The 18,207-nt window shown below is 44.4% G+C and overlaps 1 protein-coding gene across 1 annotated transcript; it reads right to left on the reverse strand.

Annotated features, from left to right (window-relative positions):
• Positions 1 to 490: 490 nt before the first annotated feature.
• Positions 491 to 13,786, reverse strand: LOC142652181 (glycoprotein-N-acetylgalactosamine 3-beta-galactosyltransferase 1-like). The gene is made up of 3 exons (XM_075827737.1): positions 13,366 to 13,786; positions 11,211 to 11,878; positions 491 to 5,504 (listed from the first exon to the last, which is right to left on the reverse strand). Exons 1-3 carry the CDS (start codon positions 13,592 to 13,594, stop codon positions 5,313 to 5,315), a joined length of 1,089 nt encoding a protein of 362 aa, XP_075683852.1. The 5' UTR covers positions 13,595 to 13,786; the 3' UTR covers positions 491 to 5,312.
• Positions 13,787 to 18,207: the final 4,421 nt, after the last annotated feature.

An 18,207-nucleotide genomic window follows, 5' to 3' on the forward strand; every position in this document is an offset into this window, starting at 1 on the left:
GATTGGCTTTTCTAAGAAAGCCGAGCAGTTGCTGTACGGGTTCAGACTTTCTATCGAGTCCGTACACCACTCGCTCGGCTTTCCAAGAAAAGTTGATCAGAAACAAAAGCGGCTCAGCGCTTCTGCGATCAGTGGGGGTCTCAGTGCTCAGACCCCCATGGATCAAATCTTCTGACACGTCAGAAGTTTTTCTAAAGTTTACACTTTAAAGGAACACTCCAGGCGAAACGGATACACTGCATCATGTCCAGTGCAGGGCCTGAGGGGGCGGTGCATGACACGGATTCAAAGAACGCCAAATAGAGAATCCATGTGTCATGCTCCGCCCCCTCAGGCCCTGCACTGAACATAAACAGTCTGGAGCGTCCTTTTAACCCCCTAACCTCTCTACTAGTGTACTGTATAAATGAATAGAGAGGTCAGGCAACAAGTACAGATTGTCCATACACACTTATAAGGAAAGTACACAAAAAGGAATCACAAGTTCTGGTGAATTGTTAAGACACAGGTTTTAATGATATTGTAAGTCATTACAATCAATAATCGAATTAGTCCGAAAAAAATCAGAAGGTTCCAATATAAACAGATATAAAAATATAGATTTCCCCAAGCAATCCGCTGTGCTTCCCCGCGTGGCCCCATGAGACGTGGATGACCGACCTTTGGACAAAGCTAATCATTAACGCTGAACGAAAGGAACGTGCAGCCATTGTCTATGTGGAAATAGGAGACGTCTTGTGAACATCTGCGCTCGCTTCTAATACACCCGGCGCCCTTACACACCTTTTGTCAACAGAAAAACGGTGCCAACTATTCCAAAAGCTCCACTTAAATATAAAATGTACATATAATGTACAACTCTGCAAGTACTTTCCCGAATTTATCTTGTGTCGCAACACATTTCATTCTCAACTCACATCCAGAGCTGCGTTTAGTCTTTTTAGTTGACAAGTGGAATCTGACAGACATAGCGCTATTACACAGCCCTACATCTCTGCCACATCAGCGTATGCACAATAAACTGCAGAGGATCATGAGGTCCTGGAGCTGAATGGAAACCGGAAGAAAGTTGGATGCAGCTCTGGAAGTGACTAGAGCATGGTGTAAGTCAAAAGTACAACAAAATATTTTTTATTTTGCAAGCAAAAGGGACGTGAAAGAAAATGAAGAATTTATAAAAATCGGTAACCACAGGAAAAATCTTGATTACTTTACACACAATTTTCACCCCACAGCGATATCCTAATATGAAATAGAGCAGGCAATACGACGTCTCATTATTTCTCCGGCCATGGCGCGGGATCTTCGATAGGGTCAGGATATAATTTATATTATAACTGGTAGGCACTTTGCGATATGTCACTTCTCGTGTTATTCCTCTAAAGGCAGGGTCATGGGATTTGGCCTTCGGAAACCAAGTATGAAAAATAAAAGCGCATCACGTCAACCAACACGCGATAAATACAGGCAATGTGTCACTAGTAGTGCGGAACTCGAAGGACAGATCAAACACCTCCCCATACAATGCCTCCATAAGAGGGCAACCGGTCCTGGCACACATTTCACCATTGTCTTCTGCTGACACGCAAGTGTTAGCGTCTATGACCGGTACCAGCGCCAATCTAGAAATTTGTAGGCTCCAGCGATTTTATGAAGGGCAGCAGACCCCTCAAATATAAAAAGGTACAGGATCCCAAAAAACCCAGTTACATAATTTACTGTTGCCATATGATCTGGAGGTTCTCTCTTTGGGTTGGCGTCGGTACCTGTGATATCATATGCAGGCAGATTTCCATATGGAGATACGTCTGTCTCCCTTGACACACTATAGGTTGCATGCGAAAACAGAGGCAAATTAAAGAAGCTCTCCAACCAGACAGACTCCATCATGTTAGGGCATATAAGAGACTATAGTGGGTGCATCAGCACCTACAAAAATCACCCTCTCTCTCATAAAAGAGGTATTTTAAAGTAAACCTTTAGGTAGGGCTGGGCAATTAATTGGAAAAACAAAACTAAAACAGACGTCATCTTGCACATTTCATTTTAAAAAATAAAATAAATTCTCATTTGGTTTCAACTGTATCTGCGTCCTCAGGATGCAGATACAGTTGAATCCTATGATAGAGCAGGGAGCCATAAAGTCCCTGCTCTACCATCCTCTATGTATCGCTGGACGCTCACAGCTGGTCGCAGACAGGCGCGAGGCAGTGATGTCATAGCTCCTGTCTGCGCCAGGCCACACAGACTGGAGGAGCAAAGACATCTCCACTTGTCCTTGGAATGGGGTTAGGAGAGTATGTATTTTATTAGGCACTATTAGGGATGTATGGGGCAGCTGTGGGGCATTATACAGCGTGGGGGCATTATACTGTGTGGAGGGAAACTATGGGGAGCATTATACCGTGTGTAGGGCACTTATAGGGGCATTATACTGGGAGAGGACAGCTATGGGGGCATTATAATGTGTGGGGGCAGCTATGGGGCATTATAACGTGTGGGGCAGTGTTAGGGTGTATATTATATACAGTAGTATACAGCAGGCTCAGAGGATAAATATGAATTCAATGACATAGTAGGCAAATTGGGGGCGTGGCATTCTAAAGGGGTGTGGTCTAAATAATCATGATTTTGATCATAATCGCCCAGCCCTACCTTTAGGTCATTTCTACACCCTCGTGCAACTTTGGCTAATTAATTAGAAGATCGAAAGTGCACGCAAGCGTTGGCGCCTGATATGTAAAATTAACACACTCAACCAATCTGATGTTCTGGATCTTTCTAGTAGTATACAGATACAAATCTGCTAATGTTTGTATACACACACCTGTTGAGTAGGTACATATTATAGATGCCCTAACAATGAGGGAGGGGGGGGGCTGTCTGGTGACGTTTGCCCTTTAAGGAAATTCCGTACATTACACACACACAGAATTCATATGATATTTCAACTCAATAATTAACACAAAATACTAATACAAGTTGTTTTTTTCCAACACGTCGCTTGTCAGCCCCTTATAAAAAGTGAAGGCCATTATAATGCCCGTGTTAGCAATATTAGTCCGCAGGCACAATAAATAAAAAGTAATAAATAATGATGGATTATAAAGAGGAATGGGGCCCACACTGGAGCCGTGGAGCTCACGAGGGGTCCGTTCAAAAATATAATCTACGTATGGTAATGGACCGCGGGCAACTGTATTGTGAAGACAAAGATGTGATCTTTGGTTCAAGTAAGTCCTTGAAGTGGCCGGTCAAGAAAAGAGCATTATAAACTATCGGGTAAAACTAGTGGGTGTTTCCGAGATGCCGAATGGCCAAGAGCACATATCAGGCTTCTTATATGTAGGGCCTCTCAGAAAAGAGGTGTTCTAAAGTCTACCTTTAGGTATATTATTTATACACCTTCCTGCAACTTTTACATAATAATTAGAAACTTTGTGCTGAAATTATTTAAAAGGGAACTTTTCATTGAACCCTCTGAGCCAACCTAAATTGTAGGGCGGTTTCTGAAAGATACTGGAAGGAAATTTCACCTTCCAAGTCTAGAGAAAATAAGCACAATTGGAAATAAGACTGAAGTCCCTTTTATAAAGGCCAATGATCAGCAACGGAGCGCTCATATGATCGCTCGTTCCTGATCATTGGTGATTGCTATTAACAACTGATACAAATGATCAAACTACAACTGGCCTGTCTACTGACCGTTTTACTTTGAAGAGTAAGGGTACTATTATGCGGGCCAATGATTGGGCAAACGAGCGTTCACATGAACGCTCGTTCCCGATTAGTGCCCTGTGTAATAAGGGTAATGATCAGCCGATGAACGAGCAAACGCTTATTCATTGACTGATCATATAGCTTATGCTCACAAAATATTAGTTGTCGGCAGCCGACATGATGGAAGCCGGCACGTTGTGCTGACGACAAGATGGAAATGTATGAGGACGAGCGATCGTAGTAACGATCACTCTTCCCCATACATAACCAATAATCGCTCCTGGTGAAAGAAGCAAACGAGCGCGATTAACGAGCTGCCTCATTGATCGGCGCTCGTTTTCCCGGCTCGTGTAATAGGACCTTAACTGATGTCCAGTGACTCCCGTTGCAGGACGCTCCTGGTCTTCTACAGTTGAGGACTTGCTCACCACTGCTGCGGTGTCAAGGATCTACTGAAACATCCCAATGTGAAGCACAAGACGTCTAGCAAATCTCTGCCCCATTTGCATTCACCATGGTCCCCAAACAACACTAAATCAGTTACTGCATCCACCAAACAGGAGGTAATTACACAATTGAATTTGATTGTCAATAAGCTGAGTAATAAACCGGTAGTGGGCGACAACTATAGCACGAGCTACAAAATGTCAAGTCCTTGTAGCTGCCTGTGTGTAAAAAGGTTTAAAAAGTAGTCTGTAATGACACAAGACCAACAAGATAATAAACCACTTGACGGGAATGACTTGTGGATAATGCAAAATACACAGTGCCGACTGCAAAAACTGGATTGTAAAAGGATTGTCTGGGACCACCAGCAATCGTTTGTGCCCTGCAGGAGAACCTGGCAGCAAGTGTTCAATTTCCCTGCAGCGCCACCACAGGACGAAGGAAGAATTACACTGTTCTAATTGAAACGATGGGCTGTCCGTGTAACATATGGACGTACCAGGTCTTCCAGAGTGACGCATAAAATGTTTAGACTAGAAGCAGAGAGGAATCTGCAATTCTTCCGAATTAGATCATTCCCAAAACTACTGCGAGCAATGCCCATAACATTGCAGAGGGGTTGAAATTTTAGGAATTCCCTAATATTTTTGGCAATATTACTTGAAAGCAGAACTGAACCGTACAAGTCGTGTGGGCTCGAGCCGTCCTTCATCCTTGTAGTGCAGGAGGGGATCTTCTGATCACCACGTAAGGTGCATCATCTAAAAATTAATTTCCTGGAAAACAAGTGGATTGTAGAATTCCTTTATAGAATAAATATCCTCTTGGAGTGTTCATTTATTTTCTTACCAGTGTCTTATTGAAGAACTTGTCTCAGGACACTGGCCATTTTCTGTCTTCCATGTGATTAGATTTGGCTATTTTTCGTTTTGCAAATAACTATATGATGGTCAGTAAAAAGGCTCACGGAAGTTATTGCAATTGTCGAAAAGGATCTTCGATATTTTAGATAATAAAAAAAAAAAAAAAATCCACATGACAGCACATTGTACAGATTCCGAATGCTGCCCTTAAAGGGGGTGACACCCTCCAAGAAGGGTCGCACATTTTGTTTTAATCCCTCGTGATGTTTTTTTTTTTTCACTTTACTCTGTTTTCACATCTTTTTCCGCCTTGTCCTTCACATTATTCTGCTCTATGTCATTCCGGGAGTCAGGACTGTACCTGTACATGTACCCGTAGGGACGGAGATGATTGACCAGGTACTCTAACTGGTACATCGTCGTTGAATCCACATAGTGAAAGGAAACCGCCAGGTCAGAGCAGCAGCCGGGACCCTGAAATACAAAAACACCGCGAGATCACTGCCTGGTTACATGTTCTAGAACAAAGCCACAGTGTAATAAAACACAGGGACAGGTTTCCTAATATTATACCCACCACATAATATCTTTACCTACAAAAAGATAGACACACAGTTCTGTCTCCCTGTAAACCAGGGGTCTCAAACTCGACCGGGTAAATGGGCCGTACATAAAAATGGGAAGTTGACGGGCCGTATTTCTTTAAAATTTGATACAATACAAAATTATTGTTAAATCCATTAGTAATTTGACCTACTATAACAATACTACATTACTATAAATAATAAAACAATTGCGTGTTTACTCCACGTGCTTATTTTAATCCAGTTTTCCATTTTAAGTGTCGCTAAAAGCAGTCTGGCTGCTCAGTTGGCAGCGTTTGGCAGGTAAGAATATGAAGATTGGGCAGCCCCTTTTTAGATAGTGCCACAGTGCCCTCTTTAGATAATGCCAGAGTCGGAGTCCCGGGCAGAATGCTTGTAGCGCTCTTACTGGGACCCCAGCTCTGCTCCTGACATCACTGTCCATATATGGACAGTGATGTCATGGGCAACCCCAGAGCTGGAGCCCTGGGCAGAGTACTGATAGTACTGCCTCCCTGTCCATAATGTAGGTACTGATAGTACCGCCTCCCTGTATCTGTGTACATTGTATAGGACTATTCATTTAGCAGTGACAGTGATAAAGTGGATCTCTATAAGGACTAGTAGGTGGATTCCTGCTGCTTGGTAACAATCCAATAATATTTTAGTGCTGCCTAGCCAACAGAGCAAAATAAGTAATAGAATAATTACAATGAGAGTCTCACAGAACTACAAAACCAGCATGAAATAGTTATTTTTCCCCGACACTCAGCCAGTCTATTATACAGACCAGAAATTCTAAAGAACTCTGTGGACAATGTAGCACTTGAATGACTATCTCTATTGTCCCCCGATAGATGGGTTTGGTCTTCTCCCCGGTGATTTACCTACATAATGTCAGGTGACATTTGCTGCAGGTCCCTAAACTGTCAAAACTACAGAACAAGAAGCTCCGAGCCTTTAATAAACTGGTAACTTCTGACAAACGATTGCTGGAATCTGATCGTAAATGAGAACTGGAAAGACTTGTTCATTATGAAAACAAGAAGTAACGGCCATTGGTGACACCCTAAACATCATGTTTATATACTTACATAGTAATTACCTATTACATGTAGTGTGCCCAAGAGTTCTTACCCCCCTGCTAATTATCCCAAGCCCAGCCAGCAGCGCGAGCGCAGGGAGAGCAGCGCGCAAGGAAAGCAGCGCAGGGAGAGCAGCACGCAGCGCAGGGAGAGCAGCACGCAGCGCAGGGAGAGCAGCACGCAGCGCAGGGAGAGCAGCACGCAGCGCAGGGAGAGCAGCACGGATCCAGCAGCTTCTCCCTAAACAGTGACCGTACAGCTGCTTCCTTGACATCAAGTTTATTGCACTACGTTTGACGTATACACCAGGAAATGCACACGACCGTAAAAAACCTCCGTAATTGCGGTCCGCAAAAACTGACCCATTCACTTTCATTGAACGCGGACACCTTTCCGTAGCACTACAGAAGGCTGTCCGTGCCGTGGAAATGTTCCGGAAATTATGGAACATGTCCGTTCTTTTGCATTTTGCGGGCCGTGCTCCCATACTTTTTATGGGAGCACGGCCCGAAAATGCGGCTGTCAGTCGGCGGCCGGCCCCGCGATCGCGGGCACGGTCGTGTGCATGGGGCTTCAAACGTAGGTTGTGACGGATACCTAACAGTGGCATCCATCACCATAAAGTATAATGGTATATGTTAATCATATAGATCATAAACTCTCATGGCTCGGTTCGTGATGTATACCATTATAGGCTATTGGTGCTGGATGGTAGACTAGAACGGTATCTGTTTAATACATACGTTAGGAAAAGCCCATGACGTATACGTTAAACATATGCCAGACAGTGGTACGTACACCATACCACACGTGGGATGTAACAGCCTAGTCGGAGAAAAAAAAAAAAAAAAGTATACTGACATATACCCGCCCGACAAAGACCAAAAGGACTATTATTTGCCCTCTGTCGGGGTAATGGAACCCTATGGACACGTTTAGCCTGTACACTGGAAACTTCCCCGTTGTACACACGTAACATAGGGCGTGGTGTAAAAGGAGCCTTAACATTTTTGCCGATTTTTTATTTTTTTTAAACAAATTCCCCGATTTGAACACGTTATAATAGTTAGAAGGGTCACTTAACAATAAGCAGATCACAAAGAGTTCCACTGCTGGGACCCCCAGTGATCAGCTGTAATCTGTAGGGAAGCCTGACAGTAAGGCCTCATGCACAAGTCAGTATTCTGGTCAGTATTTGGAAGCCAAAACCATCAGTGGAACATTAACAGAGAAACCTATAATGGAAAGATTTGCACCTCTTCCGAGTTTTGGACCCACTCCTGGTTTTGGCTTCCAAATACGTAAGCAAAATACTGACGTGTGCACGAAGCCTTAGGCTGGGTTCACACAGAGTTTTTTTGACGAGTTTTTTGACACTGAAACCGCGCTGCAAAACTCGTCAAGACCGGCACGAAAATGCCTCTTATTGGATTTCAATGGGAGGCGGAGGCGTCTTTTTCCTGCGAGCAATAAATCCGCGGGAGAAAAAAGGGACATGCCCCATCTTCAGGCGTTTACGCCTCTGACCTCCCATTGACATCAATGGCAGGCAGAGAAAGCGTAGTTCGCAGAGTTTTATGCCCGCGGTGCTCAATGGTCACGGGCGAAGACGCCGCGAAAATCGGCGTGCAGGGAGAAGAAAATCTGCCTCAAACTTCCAAACTGAATTTTGAGACAGAATCTCCGCCTGCAAAAAACTGTGTGAACCCGGCCTTAGTGTTCAATTTCCCTGCAGCGCCACCACAGGAGAAATTAAGCATTACACAGTGTCTATTCATATCAACAGGTTGTCTGTGTAACGCAGGACGAGATATAGACAGACGCTCCATGTAACCGTTCTCCACTCAGGTTGGGGGCTGTTTTGTATATGGATGACCTATCCGGCAGGAAAGGTCATCAGTATATGATCGGTGGGGGTACGACACCCAGACCCCACACCGATCAGCTGTTCTGGCTGCTGGAAGCTATGCAGTGGTGAAAGCATCACCGGCCGCTACACAGTGTATGGAGCCTTCTGCTTCCGGCACCAAACCCTGCATGACCCCCGGAGGCAGCCAGAATAGCTGATCGGTACGGGCTCAGGGTGTCAGACCCCCACTGATCATATACTGATGGACAGGTCATCAATAGAAAAAACATCCCCTGCCTGGACAACCCCTTTAAGCTCAAAATAAACTACATCATTAAAGGGTTAATAGGTTTCCTCCACCCCAGACTAGGATATGTTTAATTGGAGGAAAGCCAACCTCTGGGATCCCCACCAATTCCCCTATCATTCTAGCTACTGGTTACGGTCCCATCCGTAGGGCGCCCATGGATCAGATATCCTAAAATTATAGAGGGCTGTGGTAGCAAAACCCTTTTAAAAATTATTCTGAAATCATGTAGACATTCAGTTCACAGCTTGTTGTATCAAAAGGAATAAAGACAAATCCATTTCAGAGGCTCCACCTCCTGTGCTGCTTTACACTGCAGCTCTGCTTGTTTGGATTTCCTGCTGTAAGCCCAGCAAGAAGTCGGTACATGGAGAGCAGATTTCTATTACAGCAAGGACAGAATGCTATAAACATGCAACAAAACCGGTTTATAAATTGACCCCTTTAGGACACACATGTTTTGGGCCTTGAGGACACACAATTTTTTTTAGTTATTTCAACACGAAGTTCCGAGTAACGTAACTTTTAAATTTTTCTGTCTACGTAGCTGTAGGAGGGCTTGGTTTTTAAAGGCAACATTTTGGGGTACATATAATGTATATAAAGTAAAAAAAAAAAGGTTTTGGGTGGGAATTGAAAAAAAACCAAAACCAAAGCAATTCCAATTTTGTTTTTACGGCACTCACCGTGCAGTCTAAATGGACTTGTTCATTTATTCATACATTTCTAGGAGGTACAACAGAGGAACGGCACAACGAATAACTAAGAAAAGAAGTTCCAGTATTATGATTTTATGGGGACTACAAGTATTTACTAAACTAGACATGTCAGGAGAGGGGACGGGGGCCTAATTTGGGACTTTTTTTTTTTTTTACCACCGCATTCCAAAAGCCGTCTACAGACGTATGAGGGCTTGTTTTCTGTGCGACGAGTTGTATTTTTAATGACACCATTTCAGGGGACGTGTGTACGGAATAACTTACATTTTTTATTTTGGGGAGGGCAATTCTGCCATGTTTTAGTTTGTGTGTTCGCTGTGCGGGACAAACAATGTGCTCATTTTATAGTACGTTATTGATTGCGGTGTTACCAGTTATGTACCATATATATTTCTTAGGCCGGGTTCACACTGAGTTTTTTGCAGGCGGAAAATCTGCTTCAAAATTCTGTTTGGAAGTTTGAGGCAGATTTTCCTCTGCCTGCACGCCGATATTCGACCTTCGGCCATTGAGCGCCGCAGGCATAAAACGCAGCGAAATACGCTTTCTCTGCCTCCCATTGATGTCAATGGGAGGTCAGAGGCGTAAACGCCCGAAGATAGGGCATGTCCCTTCTTTTTCCCGCGAGACGGTTTTACCGCTCGCGGGAGAAAACCGCCTCCGCCTCCTATTGAAATCAATCAGAGGCATTTTCATCCGGTTTTTGGCGAGTTTTCCGCATCAAAAAAACTGTGTGAACTGACCCTAAAAAGGTTTTCTGATTTTTTTTGTAAACTAACTTTTTGCAACAATTTTTTTAATCTCACAGGTGCACGGCTGGGTACAGTATGTGGGTAAGGCCACTCGGAGCGGCACTAACCCGGCCGCCATGTGGCCAACCACAGTGGCACCATGTTTTGCGCGGCTGTCAAAAGGCCTGTTAACAGCTGCGCGTTTTTGCGGGTAAAACGGATCTTCACCTCCAAAATAACGTGCCCATTAACGAACATATACTTTATGGCAGCACAATTTTGCAGGTAAAGAGTACGTTTTACCCACAACAACGCGTGGCCATTAACCGGCAGTTTGACAGCCGCACCGAACACGGTGCTGGAACGGTTGTCGGCCACATCGCGGCCGGGACAGCGCCGCTCGGTGTATCCTTACCCTCAGTGCGCTTTTAACGAGCAGTGCGCCTGTGTGTCCATCACATGACCAGGACAGAATTGTATCCACTGGAAGTAAACACTAGAGGTTCCTATTAAAATGACAGCAAGCAGAGATTTTAAAAATTGTGAGGAATTGATGCAAAAAGTATATCAACTTTTCATTATACATGACTAAGCTTTATTTGCTGAAATCAGTCAACCGCTAGGTGGCTAGAGGAGGGACGGGTATCAAATTTGATGCCAATGTGTGCTGAAGCGTATAGGATCAAATACAAGCCTTGTACTACAACCCAAGCAATCTACTGAGTGGAGTCCTAAGAAGGAGCCAGGCCTGTACTCCGTCAAGCATAAAGCCCTTACTAGACGAGCTCAGATCAATGAATTCATCACGGATTAATTCCAGTTACTTAAAGGCGGAACTCATCTTTATCCCGTAAGCCTCGGATACCCGGAGCTTACGCGGCACAATATCCCGCCCGGAGCCTTACCTCTATGGCAGGATAGTAGTTGTAATTCCAATACCAGAAAGTCTTTGGCAAATATCCCTGGATGAGATGATGCTCCGGCACAAACGGGTGGAAGGTCTCTTTTCCGCTGGTATCTCTGGAGTCTCCGGCCTTGACATTAATATTCTCCATGCACTTCCCCAGCGCCAGGTCCTCGACGGACGAGCTGTGCGTGCACTTCTCCTCCTTGAACGCGTTGACGAACCTTATTAAGGCTTCTTTGCTGAGGACGTAGCCGGCCCCCCCACTCATGTAGCCCTGTTTGACGTAAGGCTTGAACCTGCGGCCAAAATAAACGGGGTCCTCCGGGTTATGCTTGGACAAAAGCCAGCGCAGGTTATCCACCACCACGTACGTGTCATCGTCCGCCTTCATGAACCAATCGGCATCGGCCAAGTGGTGGTCGTGCACGTATTGGAAGGCCTTGATGGTTTTCCAGTAAAGCTGGTCCCGGCCCTCCTTGGTATCCAGCCCCACGGTGGGGAAGTCTTTATTCTCTTCAGAACTCATATATAAGACCTTATTGCACCTCTGTGCCCACGTGGCCTTCACGTGCTTGGTCTTCTTGTCCAGGTTCTGTGGGCCGGTCATGACCCAGCACAGGATTCTCACCTTTTTGTAAAGGTCTTCGGAAACATGGACGTCCTCATCTGAAGAGACAGAGATGGTTATGGACAACAAGGTCATGCTGGGAGTTGTAGTTTTGCAACAGTTGGAGAGCCACAAGTTAACCCATCAATCAGTCATAAAAGTTAGGTGGGGTCTGACCCGTGACACTACATTGCCAAGGACTAGGGTCCTGAGATCAGGACGAGCGTGCGCCATACCTCTCCATAGAGAAGACTGCGAGCGCAGAGGACACCCCCATTGGTCTCTATGGATAGGGGGTGGGGCGCATGCTCGACCTGGTCACCGGCCGAGGACAAGTATATGGGGCCACTCGGTCGTCATAAAATAAGACATTCCCCTTTAAGACAATAACCTAGTTGAACTTCTGGTTCTATTGCACCTTCTTTATGGGACTTCTGAAGATAATCTGATCTTTCGTGTTGGATTTCCTTGTCAGATTAGTCGTCAGGTTGTCATTTGCTGGTAACTCTTAATACCTCTGTCGCGCGTTAAGACAACAAACCCCAGTATATATGTATTCCACCCTCCGTTTCTGAACGTCACTATTGTGCGGGTGTGTCCTCGGAGTCCTAATCATCACACGTTACTCCCCACCATGCATGACGTGTCTGGAGTGACGCACATGACACCACAAGGTGCACTGCTATAATTGTGTTTCGATTGCCTATCATTTTCAAGATCTCAGTTTGCGGTCAGTGAATGGGAAATGGTGAAGAATTGAAATACAATTTATATTAGAAAGTCGCAGAACTTTTCATTATACAGCGCGGTCCTCGATACTTAGCGGCTCTCTGCTCAGACTAATAGAGGGGGGTCCTAAGCCGGGCGCCGACCTCTGACATCCATGTGCCGCACAACTGTCTGTAGGAATTGGGTGACAACTCGTGTGAGAGCTCTAATAATGTAATAGCTGCCAAGGCAGTCACCCAGCTTTCCCAGAGGAAGATAAAACCGCTTCTGAATTGTTAACTTTATAGAAGAGAATGATTCGGTGGACGATGAATTACATCTGGGACGGGTGGAGGGGCGCACACCCCAGGGAGGATCAGGGAACCAACGAGTCAACGACCGTGCTGTACAGGATACACGAAGGGACGCTGACAACTGCCGGCTATAGCGGGTCCACGAGACAGCGACTACTCCGCATCATTACAGCTATAGGGGGCACACGGGAGCTGCCAGGGTGTCAGTACTTATGAAAGGGAGACGAGAGTCTCTATAGATGGGTGTCGGGCGTCTCTACGGCCGGCGAGTCTCTATAGTCGGGTGTGGGGTCTCTACAGCCAGGGGGGGGGGGGGGGGGGGGTGTCTCGCTACAGCCGGGGGGGGGGGTCGTCTCTCTACAGCCAGGGGGGGGGGGGGGGGGGGTCGTCTCTCTACAGCCGGGGAGTCTCTATAGTCGGGTGTGGGGTCTCTCTACAGCCGGGGGGGGCGGGGGTCTCTCTACAGCCGGGGGGTCTCTAGTCGGGTGTGGGGTGTCTCTATAGTCGGGTGGTCTGGTTAGTACCGTGGTGCTGCTGGGCATCTGCATTGAAGTCCATGATGTGGCCGGGCAGCTGCTGCTGGTGGTCGTGCTGCTCAATGTGTCGGCCATGGGGGTCGTTGTGCAGGATGTCGGCCGGGTGTTCATCCCTCTCTTGTAGGGCGATGCTGACGATCACATAGCAGAAGATGAAACCGCTGGCCAGACCGAACAGGAACGTCGCCTGGCTCAGCACCGACTTGTTAAGGGCCATTTCCTTTATCACCCGGCAACGGGCACCGTCACATCGCGGGCAGGCGGCTCACTCCCTGCACCGGTCACCCGGGAACTGCTGAGTGTCTCCACTGCCGCGCAGGCCCCGCCCACTGGAGCCATCAGATGACGCCGTTACCCAGGGAGCAAGAGGTTAAACCGCTCCCAGGTATCAGCTGGGCACTTCCTTGCGTCTGACGTCATTACGCCCCACCGGGGTACTCAGTAGTGGTCATGTGACACCAGCCTTTCAATCATCAACCTACGGGAAACTACATGTCCCAGCATGCACAGCTAGGGAGCAGGGCACGTTGTTGTAATGTCCGGGGACAGTTCTCATTTTGAAGATTAATCTGTTTTCTGGCTGCTAGTATACGATTTAAAAAAATTAATAAAAAATAAATAAATAAAGTCCGATAATCCGGCATTGTTAGGACTGTCGAAGTGCCGGACTATTGGACACCCATTAGACTCCTAACGGATCATAAAATATTTAATTTTTTTGACACACAATGGGTGTCTTTATAATTTTGCTGAAATATGCTCCATTTTTCTAATTTGTAAAATCATACGTCCTCCCGTCTTATCATCAATGTCTAGAGAATTATAACATGATTCTAGCAAATACGGCAATGCGGCAAAATGCCTTTGTCCCGGATTATCACTCCTGGATTATGTAGAGTTCTATGCAGGAACCAATCAGAATGTCTGGATTATCAAGTGCTGGATTAGTTGAATTTTACTGTCTATGTTATTAAAATGAGAAATTCAGCAAAGTCTAGATGGAATATTCTGGGGACACCTCCGATACTGCATCCGAAAAAGCAAGCAAAACTTTATTACACACAGTTATGTCACATTGGGTCGAAACGGCACCAGGAGGGGAGGGGCTCCCCGACACTCATCCGTATAGGTTTCCCGACACTCTGCCCTGGGGGATAGAAAAGTTCTAAAACTTTTTTTATAACCCCTTCAGGACTGAGCCTGTTTTGGCCTTGTGGCACGGCAGACTTTTCAAATCTGACTTATGTCACTTTATGTGGTAATAGCTCCGGAATGCTTTTACCTATCCAAGCGATTCTGAGAGTGTTTTCTCGTGACATATTGTACTTTATGTTAGTGGAAAAATTTGGTCGACAAATTTAATATTTATTGGTGAAAAACACTAAAATTTTGAGAAAATTTGCAAAAAATAGCATTTTTCTAAATGTAAATGTATCTGCTTGGAAGGCAGATAGTAATACCACACAAAATAGTCACTAGTTACCATCCCCCATATGTCTACTTTATATTTGCATCATTTTTTTCACGTCCTTTTATTTTTCTAGGACGTTACAAGGCTTATAAATTTAGCAGTGATTTCTCATATTTTCAAGAAAATTTCAAAAGGCTATTTTTTCAGGGACCAGTTCAGTTCTGAAGTGGTTTTGAGGTCCTTATATATTAGAAACCACCAATAAAACACCCCATTTTTAAAACTTCACCCCTCAAAGTATCCAAAACAGCATTCTCAATGTCTCTTAACCCTTTAGGCGTTTCACAGGAATTAAAGCAAAGTGGAGTTGAAATTTTAGGATTAAATTTTTTTTACCGAAATTCATTTGTAATAAATTTTCATCTGTAGAACAGAAGGTTTTACCCGAGAAACGCAATTCTATATTTATTTCCCAGATTCTTCAGTTTTTAGAAATACCTCACATGTGGCCCTAGTGTCCGAATGGACTGAAACACTGGCCTCAGAAGCAAAGGAGCACCTAGTGGATTTTGGGGGCCTCCTTTTTTTAGATTATATTTTAGTCACCATGTCAGGTTTGAAGAGGTCTTGTAGTGCCAAAACAGTGGAAACCCCCCAATATTGACCCAATTTTGGAAACTATACCCCTCAAGGAATTTTTCTAGGAGTATAGTTAGAATTTTGACCCTACAGGTTTTTTGCAGAATTTAGTGGAATTAGGCCTTGAAAATGAAAATCAACATTTTTGTCAACTAAAATGTTGAATTTTTTCATTTTCACAAGGGATAAAGTAGAAAAAGCCCCCCAACATTTGTAACGCAATCTCTCCCGAGTATGAGAATACCCCACATGTGGTAATAATTGTTTTTTTATTAGAAATTAATTAACCTTTGCAGGACTGATCCTTTTTTTGCTTTTTCATTTTTGTTTTTCACTCCCCGTCTTCCAAGAGCCATAACGTATTTTTTTTCGTCAATAGAGGGGTCTGAGGGCTTATTTTTTGCGGGAGGAGTTGTAGTTTCTATTGCCACCATTTAAAGTATCATAAAATGTACTGGGAAACTGAAAAAAAAATTATTTACGGGCTGAAATTGGAAAAAAACGTGATTCCTACATTGTTTTTTGGGTTTCATATTTACGTCTTTCACCGTGCGGTAAAAACGTCAAGTTAATTTTGATCTGCGTCTCAATACGATTACGGTGATACCAAACTTCTATAGTTTTTTTTTATATTTGACTACTTTTACAAAGAAAAACTATTTGTTAAAAAAAAATAATTGTTTTGTATCATCACATTCCGGGAGGCATAACTTCTTTATTTTTTGGATGATTGAGCGGTGCGAGGTCTTATTTTTGGCGGAACGAGGTGTCGTTTTTATTGTTACCATTTTTTTGTACATACAACTTTTTAATAATTTTTCATTACATTTTCTTTAGAGCTAAGGTGACAAACAAACAACGATTTTGGCTTTTTAAATTCTTAATTTCTTACGGCGTTCACCGTGCGCTATAAATTATATTTTACTTTATTCTGCAGGTCGATACAATTACGGCGATACCATATATATATATATATATATATAGTTTTATTTATGTTTTGCAGCGTTGCACAATAAAATCACTTTTTTTTAATAAAATAATTTATTTTTTCTGTGTCATTCTGAGAGACATAACTTTTAATTTTTCAGTCCAAAAAGCTGTGTAAGGGCTTGTTTTTTGCGGGACGGTTTGTAGTTTTTATTGGTACTGTTTTCAGGTACACCCGACTTTTTGATCACTTTTTATTCTATATTTTGGGAGGGGTGGTGACCAAAAAATAGCAATTCTGGTATACTTTTTTGTTTATTTTTTTTGCGGCGTTCACCGTGCAGGAAAAATAACATTACAGTTTTACAGTTTGGTTTCGTTACGAACGCGGCGATACCAAATATGTGTACTGTTTTTTAACGTTTTAATTTTTTTCCTATAATAAAATACTTATAGGAAAGAAGCAGTGTTTGTTTTTTTAACTTATAACTTTTATTTTTTACACTTTTATAAAAAAATCTATAAACTTTTTTTTATGTGTTTCACTTTTTTTTGACCTGCAGCTCTGATCGCTGCTAGAATATATTACACTACCTACGTAGTGTAATGTATTCCAACTGTCATCGTGACGTGACAGTCACTCTGACAGGAAGCCTATGAGGCTTCCATACATGGCACACCCAGAGGCCGTTGTCTGGCCTCCGTTTGCCATGACAACCGTCGGCAACCCCCTCATTGCATGGGGGCTGCCAATGTGCTACAAACCCCCTAAATGCGGCGATCGCAATCAATGGTCGCATTTAAGGGGTTAATTGACAAAATCAGTGGCGATGAACCGCTGATCGGCAACAGTGGAGTGTCATCTGTCGGGGACAGTTGACCTCCCGGTTCCCAATGCACACTGTCACCGACAGTGTGCATCAGGAACGACTCTGTGACTTTCTGAAAGGCTTTCTTACATGGCAGACACAGAGGCCATTGATTGGCCTCCAGTTGCCATGCCAACCATCAGCAAACCTCACGATTTCATCATGGGATCTGCCGATGTGCTAGAAACCCCTAAAATGCAGCAAGCTGACCTCCCAGTTCCCGGTGCACACTGTCACCGACAGTGTTCATCGGGAAATGCGCAGTAACCACCTGCCACGACATACAGTTGCATCCCAGTGTGCCTAGGGACTAATTACTATATTCTTTTATTATTATCATTATTATTAGTGGCTGAGCTGCAATATCAGACACAACCCACATACAAGTGGGGCACTGTTTCTGTTTTAAAAAAGATAATCTGACTTTTTTTTTTTCGAGTCTCCTACAACCCCTTTAAAGAGGAACTCCAGCAGACATATCAAATCATCCCCTGAACCTCCCCCACATTAGAACAGGGTCCTTCTATTTTGCCCCTACACCACCTCTAGTTTGTTTTATGATCCAGCTTCTATCCACCATCTTCATATAGAAGAGCAGCTCTCCCCTCACTGAGCCCCAACACAGAGAGAACCCAATCCACCACACTGGACCACCAGGTAAAATAACATTAACCCCTTCTCAGCCCTAGACCACCAGGGAAGCTAACATTAACCCCTTCTCAGCCCTAGACCACCAGGGAAGCTAACATTAACCCCTTCCCAGCCCTAGACCACCAGGGACGCTAACATAAACCCCTTCCCAGTCCTAGACCACCAGGGACGCTAACATTAACCCCTTCCCAGCCCTAGACCACCAGGGACGCTAACATTAACCCCATCCCAGACCACCAGGGACGCTAACATTAACCCCAGCCCACCAGGGACGCTAACATTAACCCCAGCCCCAGACCACCAGGGACGCTAACATTAACCCCTTCCCAGCCC

This window comes from Rhinoderma darwinii, chromosome 5, assembly GCF_050947455.1.
Source record: "Rhinoderma darwinii isolate aRhiDar2 chromosome 5, aRhiDar2.hap1, whole genome shotgun sequence".
Classification (NCBI taxonomy): domain Eukaryota; kingdom Metazoa; phylum Chordata; class Amphibia; order Anura; family Rhinodermatidae; genus Rhinoderma; species Rhinoderma darwinii.